The 15,669-nt window shown below is 38.8% G+C and overlaps 1 protein-coding gene across 5 annotated transcripts; it reads left to right on the top strand.

Moving 5' to 3' along the window:
* Nucleotides 1-829: 829 nt before the first annotated feature.
* On the top strand, nt 830-15,613 carry snx9b (sorting nexin 9b). 5 transcript variants are annotated; one of them, XM_086166855.1, is made up of 20 exons: nt 830-1,154; nt 2,454-2,540; nt 3,501-3,575; nt 5,098-5,229; nt 5,826-5,903; nt 6,866-7,031; nt 7,634-7,669; nt 8,682-8,820; nt 9,089-9,173; nt 9,444-9,569; nt 9,692-9,809; nt 9,902-10,032; nt 10,190-10,293; nt 11,165-11,268; nt 11,426-11,503; nt 11,739-11,815; nt 12,830-12,919; nt 13,537-13,651; nt 13,735-13,826; nt 14,259-15,613. In XM_086166855.1, the coding sequence occupies exons 1-20, from the start codon at nt 1,143-1,145 to the stop codon at nt 14,304-14,306; spliced, it is 1,893 nt and encodes a 630-aa protein (XP_086022981.1). In that variant the 5' UTR covers nt 830-1,142; the 3' UTR covers nt 14,307-15,613. The 5 variants fall into 5 exon arrangements, with proteins under 5 accessions (XP_086022981.1, XP_086022983.1, XP_086022982.1 ...); XM_086166857.1 differs by lacking the exon at nt 5,826-5,903 and having other exon boundaries at nt 831-1,154; XM_086166856.1 differs by lacking the exon at nt 7,634-7,669 and having other exon boundaries at nt 831-1,154.
* Nucleotides 15,614-15,669: the final 56 nt, after the last annotated feature.

Raw genomic sequence — 15,669 nt, 5'->3', positions numbered from 1 at the left:
CCTTATTTGCAAATTTTACATTACAATTCAGTGTTTTCAACAAAAATTTTCAGTGCAAGTGCCCAAGCTTCACATTTCTATCACAGAAATCCTCCCCAAACACACACACACACACACACACACACACACACACACACACACACACACACACACACACACACACACACACACACACACACACCCAGAGGGAGAGAAAGAGGGTAAGAGTTTCAGTATATAACAGCATAAGAGGTAAAAAAAAACGCACACACACACACAACAGGAGACACTTTATACGCCCATTGCACATTTAGCCCAGTAGAGGCTGACTGAAGCACAAGAAATTACTTTTGGGTCACTCTGAGGGGAGCTGTGCACAAAACAGTCATTAAAAACACAACAGAGAGAGAGCCATGGGGATTTGATTAATGTCTAAACCACTACTAGTTGTGTAACTTGAAATGGCGTTTCAAATTTTTTAAAGAGTTGTAGGTATTGTTGATGTTTTTGTTTACAGTTTGATTTTACTTGAAATGATCTTGGATCATCTGATCGCAGAAATATGTAGGTCAAACAAAAAAAAAAACAAGCTGATTTTGCTAGTGTTGTAAGTCATAACAGTGAAAAAGTGAATTTCTACCAATGGCCTTGGCGGATGTGTATGCTTCACGATCAGCGGATAATGTTTTAAGTTAGTGCACTATTTTGGTAGGACTGTTATTTTTATACACATTTGCTATTTCGGTTCGTGATAAATAACAGAATTTCACAAAGTCCTTGTCTATTTCAATGGCACCTCCCGTCTTGGGAAAGCAATGTGGGCTCGATACCTTTCCGGTTTCAGTCCGCCGCGCCGAGCAGGTCACTCCCTCCGTCCCGACTGTCAGCACTTCTTTACGCGCTCCAAACTTGCATCGGTCCTGCCCACTACCATCGCCTTCGACAAGGGTTTCTTATTTGTTCGTTTGCTTTATTTTTTTGTTTCCCCTTGCTAGTTTAATAATGTGTTAAAAGGCCGCGGTGCGGCGGAGTACCAACTGGAGGAACTGCTGTGTTTTTCTTCACTTTGGTAGAAAAGTAGCGGGAGGAAATGTCCAGCTGAGGACTGGAAATTCTGAAAACCAACGGGCCTGGTTCGGTAATGATTGATCAATGCTTCGACAATGGCACTAAAGGTAGGTTTGACAAGTTTTCTGGGTTATATTGACGTTTTCTCGTGTCTTTGTCGGCTTTCCCCCAACAACTTTAGTCAAAATACACGGCTTACGTACTGTATAGCCAGCGGTGCCGTTCCTCATATTAGCTTAACTTCGGTGCGCAAAGTTATAGATAAGGGGGGTCAAATATCACCAAAACATTTGGTTAACCAAATTGAGAAAAACTCATAATCGTCACAATACGTGACTATGCGGAAATGTTAAGCAAATAGTTTGTTTTACATGGAAAATGTGTCTCATGAAGAAAGTGTCTTGTGACATTTTACTACCTTCCCAGTGCAGGTCATTGTGCCTCCGTGGAATGCTGGGAAATGTAGTCTTAAGTGTGGGTCACACTCCGTTAAATACAATCCTAAACGCAACTCTGCCACTTATAATGAATCACTTTGGAGTTAAAACATTAATTTGACTAATCGCAGAACAAGACTTATTGTTAAAATAGCAGGCACTAACTGCAATGGCTGAGGCTTGCTGTTGTACTTTTGGCTTCCAGATTACATCACCTTTGATGCCCAATTTTTCAATGTTTCCCAGTATTGCACCTCTCAAAAAGTCATTTGGTGACTCCAAATTTAGACACAAATGCTGCACATTCATCAATCTGCACATTAATAGTGAAGTCATATAAGCATAATGGTATCTAATTTTAAATGTTATATGGCCACATGACTTCATATCACAACATGGTTTTATCCCCAGATAATTGAGTGGTTGGGTGATAATACCTATAATAACTGACTGACATGTCAAGAGACATCCATGGCTTTATCTAGCAAGTTATTACTGATCAGAGTAAAAAAAATATCCAGATTAATTGACCCCATGGTGGAGAACCGCTAAGGCCAGTATAGATCTCTACATTTCATCCTGATGATTTGTGAATGGGGTTTTTCAGCTGTAAAATCTGTAAATTATTAAGTGCACTAGGATTGAAAAGGAAGTGCTGACCAGAGCATTTATTCCTGGGATATTTCTCTTTTTTTTATTTCTTTGTTGATTATCTGCACATTCACATGTGTCTGTCTATATGCACATATGCTCCATGTGACCTGTGACCTCAAACCCAACCAGGTAGCTTGTTTTTGGTTGACACTGGTGTCAACTAAGGAGTCAGCACATCAAGCCTAGAACTAGTTGAGCCTGTTTCATCATTTCCACATTTGTCTTTGGAAAATAAAGGGAACTGTTCAGCAAGTCTTTTTGCAAACTGCCTAAAAAGTACAATTCTTGTTTCTTTTCTTTTTTTATGCTGCTCAGGCACAGGTTTTATATGACTTCACTGCTGAGCCTGGAAACAATGAGTTGACAGTGAAGGAAGGTGAGACAATCACCATCACAAATCAGGTAAGTTGCATATTCTACCATATATTTCTGCCTGCCTTCCTTCTATTTCCAGTGAAATGATATGTAATATCTATATGTAATTTCTAATAGACTATTGAATTTTTCTGATTGATAAACCTCCTGCATGTATGCAGATTACTTTGTATTGTTGTTTATTTGATGTATATGTTTTTGTCGAGTTCCCCATCGGCGAATACTTTATATATGAAATGTATAATATTATTCTACATTGTATGCCAGTGGATGTTGTATTTGTTGTCATATATAAGTACAGGTTTTAGCCCAATTATCTCTCATTCTAATTAATCATATTGGTATGTGAAAAAGCATTAGATGTTTGTGGACTTGACTTTGTTTATATTGTAAAGGTAAACATTTTTTCTTGAACCTTGAGCCACAGTTTTAAAAATGTGTTAATGCAGTTCTAGTGATACATTTATCATCCACAGAATGTCATTTATATGTAACAACTGGTCAAGCGTTGTCCTTTAAAAAGCCAACAGATTAAATGTCCAACCAGAGACAAGGCTATAAAAGAAGTGTCAGCCTTGTAGAGAGGAAGGAAGGAAAAGAGAGGCTGCAAACATGATGTCATTACAGTTAGTCGGCAACAGTTCAAAGGTTACTAACTGTGTGCTGACCTACATAGTTTTCAAATCAGAGCCTGTCTTAAGCAAATTACGCCCCACTGTATGAACAGAATGGTTTAACCCTGGAAAAACTGATTGGGCTATGGAGGAATTTTGTTCTAGGAGCATTTAATGTGTTAACAGATGTTTAAGAACCTGTCTTTTGCTTGCTTTTATATTTGATAGCTCAATGTTATAGTGTCAGATCTTCTCATTAAACTTGTATATATACGATGTATATATACGATGTATTTTCTTTAACCCATCTAAAAGAAAAAAACAAATTATGTATGTTAATGGCTCATTCATACTGCCCTGTCTATAATTTCAGAATATCGGAGGTGGCTGGATTGAAGCACAAAACTCCAGAGGGGACATTGGTTTGGTGCCAGAAGACTACATTGAGGTAGAAGCAACACCACACCTAAGATAGACTTTCTCCCCCAAAAATGAGCAGCACATCTCTCTGGATTGCCATTTCCTGCCTCACACTGATCTCAACAGAATGTGACTCCTCTAAATTCTAGATAATAAGGATGGCTTTGACTGGTTTACATTTGCATTCAAAAAAAGTCCTGAGTCCTCCTTTTAAATATACAAGTTTAAAGTGCATCATCACAGGCGCCCTCACAGGTCACGTGAGATCTGATCTGAGTTCCCCTCTCTGTATAAACAACCACAACGCTATTTACATTTACCAACACTAAAAATCTTGTTTTAACTCACAATTTTAACCCACCACGGGGTACACTTAATGCAAGAGACAAACATACATATGCCATATGGCTTCTAATCACTCTGGCCAAGGTTACTCTACAAGGAAGAGAGAAATAAAGCAAAATAGAGACGCATGCTGAGATCTATCAGTAAAAATGATTAAAAAAAAATCTCCAACACAGGATTAAGGGAAAGCAAATAATCAACACTGGTTATATTCCTTTTGTTTTTGTTAAATAACAAAATTCCGCAAGCGCTACATAAGTGCGAATGGATCTGATACTAGGTAGAGGTATACTTTTCAATAGCAGTATGGCATCACACTGTTCTCATCCACAAGTGAAAGTGGTTCTAGAGATTTAATGTCATGCCTATTGGGTCTGTTCTCCCCTGCATTTATTGCATTTCACATGCAACAGGTTGACTCGAGGCTCATTTGAATGCGTTTAAATCAGAGGCGTGTGTGTGTGTGTGTGTGTGTGTGTGTGTGTGTGTGTGTGTGTGTGTGTGTGTGTGTGTGTGTGTGTGTGTGTGTGTGTGTGTGTGTGTGTGTGTGTGTGTGTGTGTGTGTGTGTGTGTGTGTGTGTGTGTGTGTGTGTGTGTGTGTGTGTGTGTGTGTGTGTGTGTAGCCATTCCAGCTTCATCATGAGGAAATGATTCACTACAAAGACATTCAGAGGCTGACTCGTGAAAGGAGTCTGATCAGACAAAATATCTGTTTAGACTTTAAATCTCACTTTAAACAACGTTTCCTCCAACATTCTCGCATTTGAGTGTATAAACAGTGAGATTGATGTGATCTGTCTGGTCTAACCCGCAAACAAGACCATGTAGATGTTTTTCTGACCCTTAGTTACCTCTTCAGCAGCCCTCAGATGGTTTTGATTCTTTGTCCAAATCCTAAAAACCAGGGGACGACCATTTGCCCTTTTTTCGATGTAATGGAAAACATCAGGACTCAAGCTTTCAATGTCTTTTTTTTTTTTTTTTTGGTGTGTGTATGGATTTAAATCTATAAATTGTCTATCAGACTTGAGACACAGAGGAAATATCTAGGCTGCGAAGCTATGGAATGCTAAGAAGACAAGATCACATTACCACAGAAGAATGCACCTTTAAAACTCATCAAATTATAATGAAATATCCGGATTAGTTCTTCTAAAGTGACTTTTTCCTTTGTCTTTCACTTTTCCATAACCTCCAATTTGTAGCTCGGCAAGTCGTTACCGTCATTCCCAGCTGCAGGAACAGCAGCACCAACTCAAAGTTTTGGAAATGTCGCATCTCCGGACCTGTCCATCTTCGATGCCTATGCTCCTGCATCAGCACCCGCACCAAAGCAGGTACTAAAGGTTGACCATGGGGAGTTACTAAATCCATACAAGTGAATTAAATATTTATCAATTTGGTTTTAGAAACCTATTCAGTGGGTAGCGGTACAACATAAAATTATGACCTCTGTAAAACAAGTTTGTAATAAATCCACGCTGTGGCTAAGTACCAGTTACAACATGCCAAGACCACCACTTAAATAAAAGTATAAGAAGTAGATGTGTAAAAAAAAAAAAATTAAAATACATGAAAAAAGGCAAAAGCAGAAGCACAGATTGGGTGCGTCCCACACATGCAGAAGTGAGAGCAGCTGGCATAAGAGATACTTCACCATTTGCATCATAGGCTGTTGTAAGATTAAAAAAAATACTAGAAGGGAATTTGCTCTCTTCAGTGGTTGACTGGAAGGAAGCTGCATAGAATGAGTGTACTGCTGAATAAACAGAAATGGGGACGCAGTGAGACCTTGAGTTTGGAAAGAAATACTAAGTCATACTTCCTGCTGTCTCAACAGCCCACATGCAGGTACTGCTGCATTAAACATCACTGCATCTTACTCGTGCTGAGATTGCACTTTGTGACGATGTCAACCTCTCTTCCCTTAAAGGTGGATGCTGGGGGTTTGAGTCCTCAGCCTGATACCCCTGACACCCCAGTTTCCCCCTACCTTTCATCCCCTGATGAGGTAACCACCACATGGTGTGTGGTGGGCCAATCCAGTAGCATGAACTTTGCCCCTCTTCCCCTAACTGTTTTTTTTCCCATTTAAGCCCCCCCTCCCCACCACACACACACATTGGTTTGCTCTGGCAAATTCCCCATTTTACTCCTATTGCCTGCAAAAAGCTTGATCTCCTCCTCTGTTCATTGCTACACACACATCCAAAATGTCAATTGTCTCTCATACTCTTTATATCCATTTTACAAATCAGCACCACACAATGAAATAATCAGTCTTATGTCAAGTTTATTCGACCAATCACACTAAGAAATCTTCAGATCATGTCACATGCCTTTAGGCCAGCTGATCATCAGAATTTAAGTAACTATATGCAAATGGTACTTTGAAAAAAAATATACGTTCCCTTATTAGCAGGTGTAGTAATAGTACTGTCCTAACCAAAAATACATTGCTGGAATGCTGTTAATCAAATTGCTATGAAGTGAGTTTGATATTTGTGTGCTGGATTTTTTTTCTATGTTCATTATGTGGTGAATTTGATGACTCTTATGGCTCAATGCTAGGCAATAGTAAAAGTAACCCAAAAAAGGTTTGTATGCATTCGCCTGCACAAGGGTTAGTCTGCATGCCTGACAACATAGCACCATTGACTTTTAAATATTAAGTTTTTTATATCTTTGGTCTTTTTGAGAGCGTTGCTTTACTTTGTGAGAGTACCATTTGAATTAGAACACTAGAACACATTCTTGTTGATTTTGCACATTAAAAGCGATTATTATCCCACAAATGTATCTTAGCTTGTTAAAAGTCATGTTTAAATGATAAGGGCATGCTTTCAGACTCTGATGACTAAACTGAACTGTACATTATGCTGTTTTCATTTATTTTATTTCTAACTCTAGCCTTGGCTTGTTGTTTACAGACATTTTTATTCTTTTACATTCCCTTCCATCCTGTATTTTTAGGCTAGTAATGGCAGTGATCCTTGGTCTGTGTGGAATGCACACCCCTCTGGGGAAGCCTCCAACAACTGGGCATCCAATCCAGAGGGCACCCAGACTGGGAAGACTGCCTCCAATGACCCCTGGGGTTCCACATCACAGGGCCACCCTCAGGCTTACCAGGGCCCAGGTAAGAACACACTTGAAGGAAAGTTTAAATCCCATGTTTATAATGTCTTCACACAAACAATGGATTTAAATTGCTGTGGTGAATTCAGAAGTAATTACAACGCGTTGTTAGTGCGTATGCATTATTGAATTGGATGATGATGATGATGGTGGTCTGGGATTTCATTGATTAGCATTATTTATTTATTTTTTTGTCTGAGTACATATGAGTATTTACAAGAGAGGATGCACACAACATCTCCCTTTCACTAAATTTACTTTTTTGATGCCTAGCTGATAGTCCGCATCTGCTTCAATGGATATTTACTCAAGGTCAGTTTGACTGAACTGGGTAATGCTGAGAATATTTTCTCCCAGTTTTAGTTTGGGATGCATAAACTGCCAGATGTGGCCGTCCTCTGTTGTGTCACTCCAGTGTGTGGACCGAATAGTCAAGTTACGACTTTTTTTGTCAGACTGTGGAAAATTTAGCCTCACTTATGAGTCAGATGGACAAATTGCTTGACCTATTTTTTTGAATGGTCCACTTAATATTTAGAGAACGACAACATAAGAGAGGGGAAAAAAATTAATATACTTTTCCTTTCTTTGTCTCTTGCAAAGCTGTCTACCCATATCCTTACCATATTGATTGCACAGGTATCCCTGCATGGCCTGCCGGGGGCTTTTGTGTTCATGTCTGAAGACAAAGAGCAAATGTTTCTGTGAAATATTCACCTTTTAGAAGCATGCAAGACATTTTTTATTGGTACCCTGATATTAATGTATTATTCACTATATTGTGATTTGAGTGTTGTAACTGCCTGTAGGCATGTTTTAGTAGAAGAATGGCATAATATAAAAAGGATTATATACAGTTTATATATAGGACCAGAAAAAGTGAAGGCTCAGATATTAGACTCAGTTCATTAAAGGTTGTAAGGAAATCCAATCTGGCTTAAATACTGTTGCTATCGCATTGGTATGCTATAAATCAGGTTTGTTTGTTTTTGTTTTTTTGTTTTTTTTGGTAATGAAATACAAAAATGTCCATAGCACATTTTCTAAAATCCTACTTTTTATCGTGAAGCTTGTTTCAAAATGTCCTTATTGTATTTAATAATCTTCTAACTTGCTGAACCAGTAACTATTCTGAACACTAAGGGCTGAATTTAGAACCTCACATCTGCTGTCTGTGAACGCCATGGAGCAGGAAATATGCTCTTTTGCTTTGAAGCTCCATATATAATTGTGCTTTGAAGAATTCATTCCCATATATTTTGACATTAAAAAGTCTCTTTTCCTGAATGCTTCACTCTTCCAGGCAAAACTCTTTGGTAGGACAAATAAGTGTTTTTGAACTCATGCACATAAAGAGCAAACATGAAAAATTGAGCAAATTATGTGCTGAGTTTAAACAAGGGTGATTAAAAATGTGGAAATGCCCAAATGTTTTACCTGAGAGGCAAAAAAGACTGCATTGGATAACACGAGTGACCAAGGAATTAATGCCTGTGCCTGTTAATTCTAACACATTGTTTGAATTTTTATGTAATGCTCACCTGTTGCTTGTGGTGGCTGGACAGATAGTCATACAGAAGGTTAGATGAGAGTGTTTACTTACTCTTCTGCGATATAAAACGTAACCCCGTGTAAACATATTCTACCACAGGAGCGGAGGATGATGAATGGGATGATGATTGGGATGACATGAAATCCACCGGAGGTTATGCTGAGTCAGAGGCCGGAGAGAGTGGAGCCATGCAAAGGGGTGGAGCTCATGCATCCTCAATGAAAATCTCTTTAAACAAGTAAGAATTGACGATATAACGATCAGAAATTAGATTTCAAAGAATATTGAAAGGAACAACTTCTGGGAAAGAAAAAAAAAAAAAATCTATCTTACTGTATACTTTGGTAGAAGATAGATGCCCTTCCTTCTCTGCGCACAGGTCCAGATCCGGCATCTGCTTTTTACATGTTGCCTAGGAGTGATTTATACTTTGATGGCCACGAGTAGAATTAAATTTAAAAAAAGTATATGACCATCCCTCTTCACATGCTTCTTTCATCGAACAGGTTTCCAGGGTTCTCCAAGTCTGGTCCAGAGCTCTACCTACTTTGCAAGCAGATTGTGAAGGGAAAAGACAAGCTTCCAATTTATGTAGGTTATCATCAACACTTATGAACCCCCAAAATCCATCAATAGATTTAAGAAGATATAGTTTTGTTTTAAAACTGCAAAAAAGATGGCTTAAAATCCCCAGCTGTAAAAACTGAAAAAACAAACTTCCATTGTTAATTGAAATAATCAGTCATGGTTCTATTGCCAAAATTAAAATTTATCAGCAATGATAATCACCTTTTTCCGTCTCCCAATTTCATGTTCGCATTTCCTATTCGCAGTCCATACAACCTTTTGTTTGGTCCACAGATCGGAGAGGTTGGTCCTGTGTGGTTTTACCCAGAAACCCAGTTAGACTGTGTGGTGGCTGATCCCAAGAAAGGGTCAAAAATGTATGGCCTGAAGAGCTACATCGAGTACCAGATAACACCCAGTGTAGGAACATTTAATATTATTGTGGTGCATTTAAAACAATAATGCGCGCAACTGCTTGGCCTAGTTGAATTATTTACAATGACTACAAGATATCATGTTCACTCGCTGTAATGCAATTTCAGACTACAAACCGGCCTGTTAATCACAGATACAAACACTTTGATTGGCTGTATGAGAGGCTTCTGGACAAATTTGGTTCAGCCATCCCCATTCCCTCTTTGCCAGACAAGCAGGTAACAGGTAAGCGTGCTACCAAAAACAATGCTTTTTGTTCCCCGAAAGGATTCATATGAGGAAACTAACAATTTTTTGCCTGCAATATACCTTGCCAGGGCGATTTGAGGAAGAGTTCATAAAGATGCGCATGGAGCGGTTACAGGGCTGGATGTGCAGAATGTGTAGGCACCCAGTTATTTCTAACAGTGAAGTTTTCCAGCTATTCCTCTCCTACAAGGATGAGAAGGTAAGCTTCATCCCATCCGATTGTCACCTTGCTCACTAAAAGATTGTTATAAATGAAATCTTTCAAACTAGAAGTCAGTTTATACTTGCATCTGTATTTGTTTGACCTCGATTATTCAAGACCCAAGAACCAACATGTTTATAATTTTCGGGTGCAGGACTGGAAGATGGGGAAAAGAAAAGCAGAGAAGGATGAAACCGTAGGAGTGATGATTTTCACTACAATTGAGCCTGAAGCTGCAGACTTGGACCCTTTAGAAGTGTGAGTTTAATCAAAATGTGCTTTCAAAGAATGCACCAGTCACTAATGAAGTAGAACATGGTTTTAAAGGAAACTAGAAGCTTTAATTTACATACACAGATGTCATTGTGGACATTATGCAATCAGTTTTAACTCTGTTTTGCAATAGCAAGGTGAAATCCCAGGCAGCCGTGGAGAAATCGATTGCTGAAAGACTAGGGGTGTGTGTTGAAGTCGCCATTCGTTCTCAGGGTTGTTCTGAAAAAGCTCCTTCCCATTGGTCTATAAAACATTGCCTTCTATGTCTTCATTGGGAATGTTGCCAAAACGAATTCCCCGGCCAGTGTCTTTCTGCAGTCGACGAGTCAGAGCCACGCCCCTGTCCCCAAATAGTATCTCAAGGTTGACTCTGCCCCTGACAGCCAACCCACACCCAACCCAACCATAACAATGCTTTTCAGTATGAGTTAGGAAGACTCATTGAAAGGAGAGTTGGGTTTTTTTCTAATCCAAAAATAAGTCCCATCGTAATGATTGTGAAATCTCATCATTACCAGACTGATACATTCTGAAGCTGTGCCTACTCTATATTGAGTGGTATATATAAATACTATGTTATAAATAACTTGAGGTAAATTGCGTTATTGACCTGTTCCTCTTTACTCTGTTTGGGGAAGTCCAGACTTCTAGGTAAAGTAGGATATATTAAACATCTTTCATTTCTAACAACTAAACCTCATTTTTACCTGTTTAGTGAGTACTTGGGAGTTTTACATTTAAAGGAAAATTGTTGCAATTCCTGCAATAAACCATGCTTTTAAAAGCACTGTTTTTCATAGGTTGTTAACGGTGAGCAACGTTCTTAAATTTACCCTGTATCCACAATTTACAGTGAGCAAAAATGTGAGCAGTTCAGCAGGTTTACCAAAGCAATGGATGACGGAGTGAAGGAAATTCTCACTGTGGGCCAGGAGCACTGGAAGAGATGTACAGGCCGTATGTACACAAAGCACTAAATAAATATTTTCCCCACACACACAGGCCACACCCTCACTTCCTGCTAGAAGTACTCACTATAGAAAACAATGAGCCTTTATAAAAATATATTTGTAGTTTATGTCTGATAATGTTCTTATGTGTCTTATTTTGTCAGCTCTGCCAAAGGAGTATCAGAGAATTGGGAAAGCTTTCCAAAACCTCTCTTCTGTGTTTACCAGCAGCGGATACCAAGGTACAGCAGTGAGTGGGAATATGACCCCAGATGACATATTGTGTGCTTTATCCCTGGCATAGCTCCTAAATGGTAGTTTATGATCCAGACTTTTAAAAACAAAACACAATAAACACACTCACTAGATATTACCTAATCCGCAGTTAAAATGTAGAAAACTTTTTAGCCCACTGCTTGGCTCACAGATGCGCTTAAGAAACAGGATTATGACATTCTTTACTCTTGTCTGCTGCAGGTGAATCAACCCTGACTGATGCCATGACAGAAGCAGGAAAGACCTATGAGGAAATAGCACAGATGGTGGCAGAGCAAGTAGGAATTCTATTTCTGCAAGTGATAGCTATTGACGAGCTGTTACTGCTATGTGCCTTGAAAGCCATGATTCACGACAACGATCAATTTGTTTGGACCCCTAGTTCTTGAAGTCTTCCGTCATGTCAGGATAGTTAGGTTTACTTTCACTAGCACACTATTAGAAGGACTTAAAGGGAACTCAATTCTGTAGGGTTCTCTTGTTGTTTTTGTTTGTTTATTTGTTTGTATTTTTACTTCCAACATCATTTTCTGTCCATAGTCAATCCACATTGTTTCACGTGTGTGATTCTTTCCTGCTTCCAGTGGTTTCATCTCAGATATGACTTTTTCTTCTTTCTTTTTCTTTTTCTAAATGACCCCTCTCGCCCTGTATCCTGTAAGTGTGGCCTGAAATAGCAAAGGCAGAGGCCAAGGACATATTTATTTCTAGTATTCCATCCTTGTTTTGACTGATGATTTGTGGGAACGCACTACATTCTGTGCAGTAAGATTGCTCTTTTGGAGGGTATGTGCTTTTTTTGTTTTTTGTTTTTTTTTCCCCTCATTTTTTTTGTTTTAAATGTTGCAGCAGCGTCCTGAGGGAGGATTCATCTGGTAAGCTTGTGCTGATCCTGACACTTTTGGTCAGATCTGCAGAGATGTTAGATTTAGAGTGCTTCCAATGGTATGACTTAGCATTAAGGAACATGACTGCCTGGGCATTGATTCATTCCAGTGGCAAAAAGTCAACATAGTGTCTGTTTTATATTAAAACCATGCAGTTGTCATAAAGCTTTCTCTTGATAGATTCAAGAAACACGAATGCACATGTCTGCAGTTCATGAATTGAAAATCCAAAGATATACTGAATCTATCGATCTCTGTTGTTGTTTCCTGGTTGGCATGACTCCTTGAAATGATTAACCTTTACATTTTTTTTTTTGTCCAACTGGAAGTTTTCATAAGAGTTTTTTTTTTCTTTTGTTTCTTCCTTTGATATTTAAATGAACTTTTCTTTTATCTGTATTCCAGCCCAAGAAAGACCTCCACTTCCTCATGGAGACAAACAATGAATACAAAGGTCTGCTCGGATGCTTCCCGGACACCATTGGCGTCCACAAGGTACAGAAGCATCTGGGGAAATGGGGAAGGGAAAGCCGTACACAAGTTTACTTAAGACTTATCTCTCCCTATAAGAAAATCCTGTCTTTATTTTTGGAATATATATATATATATATATATATATATATCACTATTTATGAGGCACGAAGTACAGTTCAGAAACAATATGGCACAATAGATTCGCTACATCCGTGTCACAATGATTCTGTCACTGCTTCACATTAGGGGGCACTTGTGCTAGGTTGCTTCGATGTGCAAAGTAAAAAATAACAAATAATGAGCTACAATTTTCCGAGGAGGCACTTGTCACGTTGTATTTTTTTTTTTTTTAAACAATCCTGAGGTAGAAATATCAGGAGAAACTACCAATAACTCTCAAAACCGGCCTCTGTCTAAATGCCTATGGTGCTTTATGTGCCTTAATCTTCACATTGTATGAACTGAATCTATTTTGCTAATTCGACTTGTTTGAAATATGTTAACATAATATCAATAGCATCAGTAGCTCTTGTTAATGGTAGACTGTCATGTCACCTTATCATATCTGTTTATATATTATAATCTACTTCATCAGTATTTAATTGAGGTTACTATCTGTCTTGTTTTAAAATGTACAGGCGGCCATAGACAAGGTGAAGGAGGCTGACAAGTTGGTGGCCACCAGTAAAATCACCACTGTGGAGAAAGCTACCATGGCTAAACGACTCAGCACCATGTCCTATTCATTACAAGGTACCACATCCTTCAGCCAGAGGAATTCAGAAAATATTGAGCATAGCATATATCAGAGCTGATGGCACTGTTTTCAACCACAGCGGAGATGAACCACTTCCATAGCAACCGCATCTATGACTACAACAGGGTCATGCAGTTGTACCTGGAGGAGCAAGCCAAGTTTTATGAGACGGTAAAGCCATTTATTTAAGCTCTTTTCTCAGAATAAAGAAGTCTGCAGAACTCTGGGCGCTTTTTCTCCACAGGTCCAGCACAGCTTGACTCAGTTTGGGTGTCTGTACGTTAATTCATAGTACCTTTTTCTAGACCAGCACAGCGAGACTCTTGTTTAGCCGATCAGCACCCAGCAGTCTGTTGACGTCTCATTTAATATCGGCTTGACTTACTTGGAACGTCACCAGAGAAGGTACTAAAAAGTAGTTGGTACAGTAGCAGAAACATTAAAAAAAACAAAACAAAACAGCAGAGTTGTGCTGGAAATGTGTAGTGGAAAAGCGCCCCTTGTCCATTTTTGTTGCATAATTATGACAGTGTCTTGTGCTTATAGGCTAAAGATGACTTTGACTCCTGTATTTATGCTTCCTTTTGTATTCTGAACCCACAGATCGCTGCAAAGCTAAGACAAGCACACAGTCAATTCACGACAATGTGAAAGAAACAGCAGGCTGTCTCTCACAAGACAAGAGTTCAACAAGCTCTTCCTGCTTACTCTGCATTCTTTTCCCTCCCTTTAATTTAAATTTAACCTTCTGTCTTACCTCATCTCTTCCTTTATGCTCCTGCCAACAGCCCTGGCTCATGATGTTACTTATGTCCACCCCTCTCAGGGGTTTATGGACAGATAGAAACCACGTGTGACAGCTGAAAAGGCTTTGACACTGGCTTAAAACCAGAAAGCCAGCAGCAAAGGCCAAATTATACACACTATTTACACACACTTTCTTTGGTCCAAGGTTCACAGCTGGTGACAGAGGAAGAAAACATCCAGGCTCTAGTTAGCTGGAATTCCCTCATTGCACTGGTCAAATCCGAGTTTCTTTTTTTGTACATGTGCAGAGCCCAATGTTGCAATAACTTGACAACTATTTATTTTCAAGCAATTTCCCACAGCTTCATTCCACAAGTTAACTTGAACAATGGTTCAAACAAATCCATGGATAGTACAAGTATCAATCGGAAAAGGAGGGGGTTTGGGTGCAACAGAAGTTACTATCTCAGCAAACACAGCTCAGATTTTCATTATTTTTTGGATAATGTCATCAATATTTGTAGCAGTTTGCGTCCCCTTAAAAAAATCCAACAAATGTATTACAATGGATTGTGTCCTCAGCTGACAGTACCAGCATCCTTTCTTCCTGTACTTCCTCAAAAACTAACAGGAAGTCCCACCACCTTCCGGCCTTGCCAACGTGCCTTGACCCCTTTCAGGAATTTTCTTTTAAACACTTGATTTAGTGATTGTCGGGCCTGTGCTCGTGACATTTCAGTTTACATTTTAAGACAAAGTTCAATTTGGGGGTGATCATTTTAAACATTACCCTGCAAAGCAAATGAAGTAATTCAAAGAGTTTAGACTGTCAGTTGCAGGTGTATGTTGATCTGATTTTTATATGAAGGTGTGATATCAATGCTGAAAGAGAGAAGTACAATTAGACAAGTTTGGGAAGTGGGATTATGTATTCTGTCGTATATGCAGATTTGTTTTTGCTTTTCACTGCTCAGTTTTCAATCAATTTCTAATCTTGGTCACTTTCTTTTATCTCAATACATTTAAAAAAAAAAAAAAAAAATATATATATATATATATATATACACACACACACACACAGTATATATCGAACCTGTCAGGTGCATCTTGTCATGGAGATATTTTATGTATAGAACTGTTTTGGAATACAGTGTATCTCAAGAAGAGGAGCGAAAATTTGGTTTGATTTATTAAACAATGATTTGTACTCATCTGAGGTCTGTTTTGATTAGAGTGAAAGAAACCTTGTGTTGTTCTCTGTTCGTGT

This window comes from Fistularia commersonii, chromosome 20 (assembly GCF_037954325.1).
Source record: "Fistularia commersonii isolate RoL2024-O1a breed Wild chromosome 20, RoL_Fcom_v1.0, whole genome shotgun sequence".
NCBI lineage: Eukaryota > Metazoa > Chordata > Actinopteri > Syngnathiformes > Fistulariidae > Fistularia > Fistularia commersonii.
The sequence above is the reverse complement of the archived record's forward strand: the minus strand, read 5'-3'. Positions and strand labels throughout refer to the sequence as shown.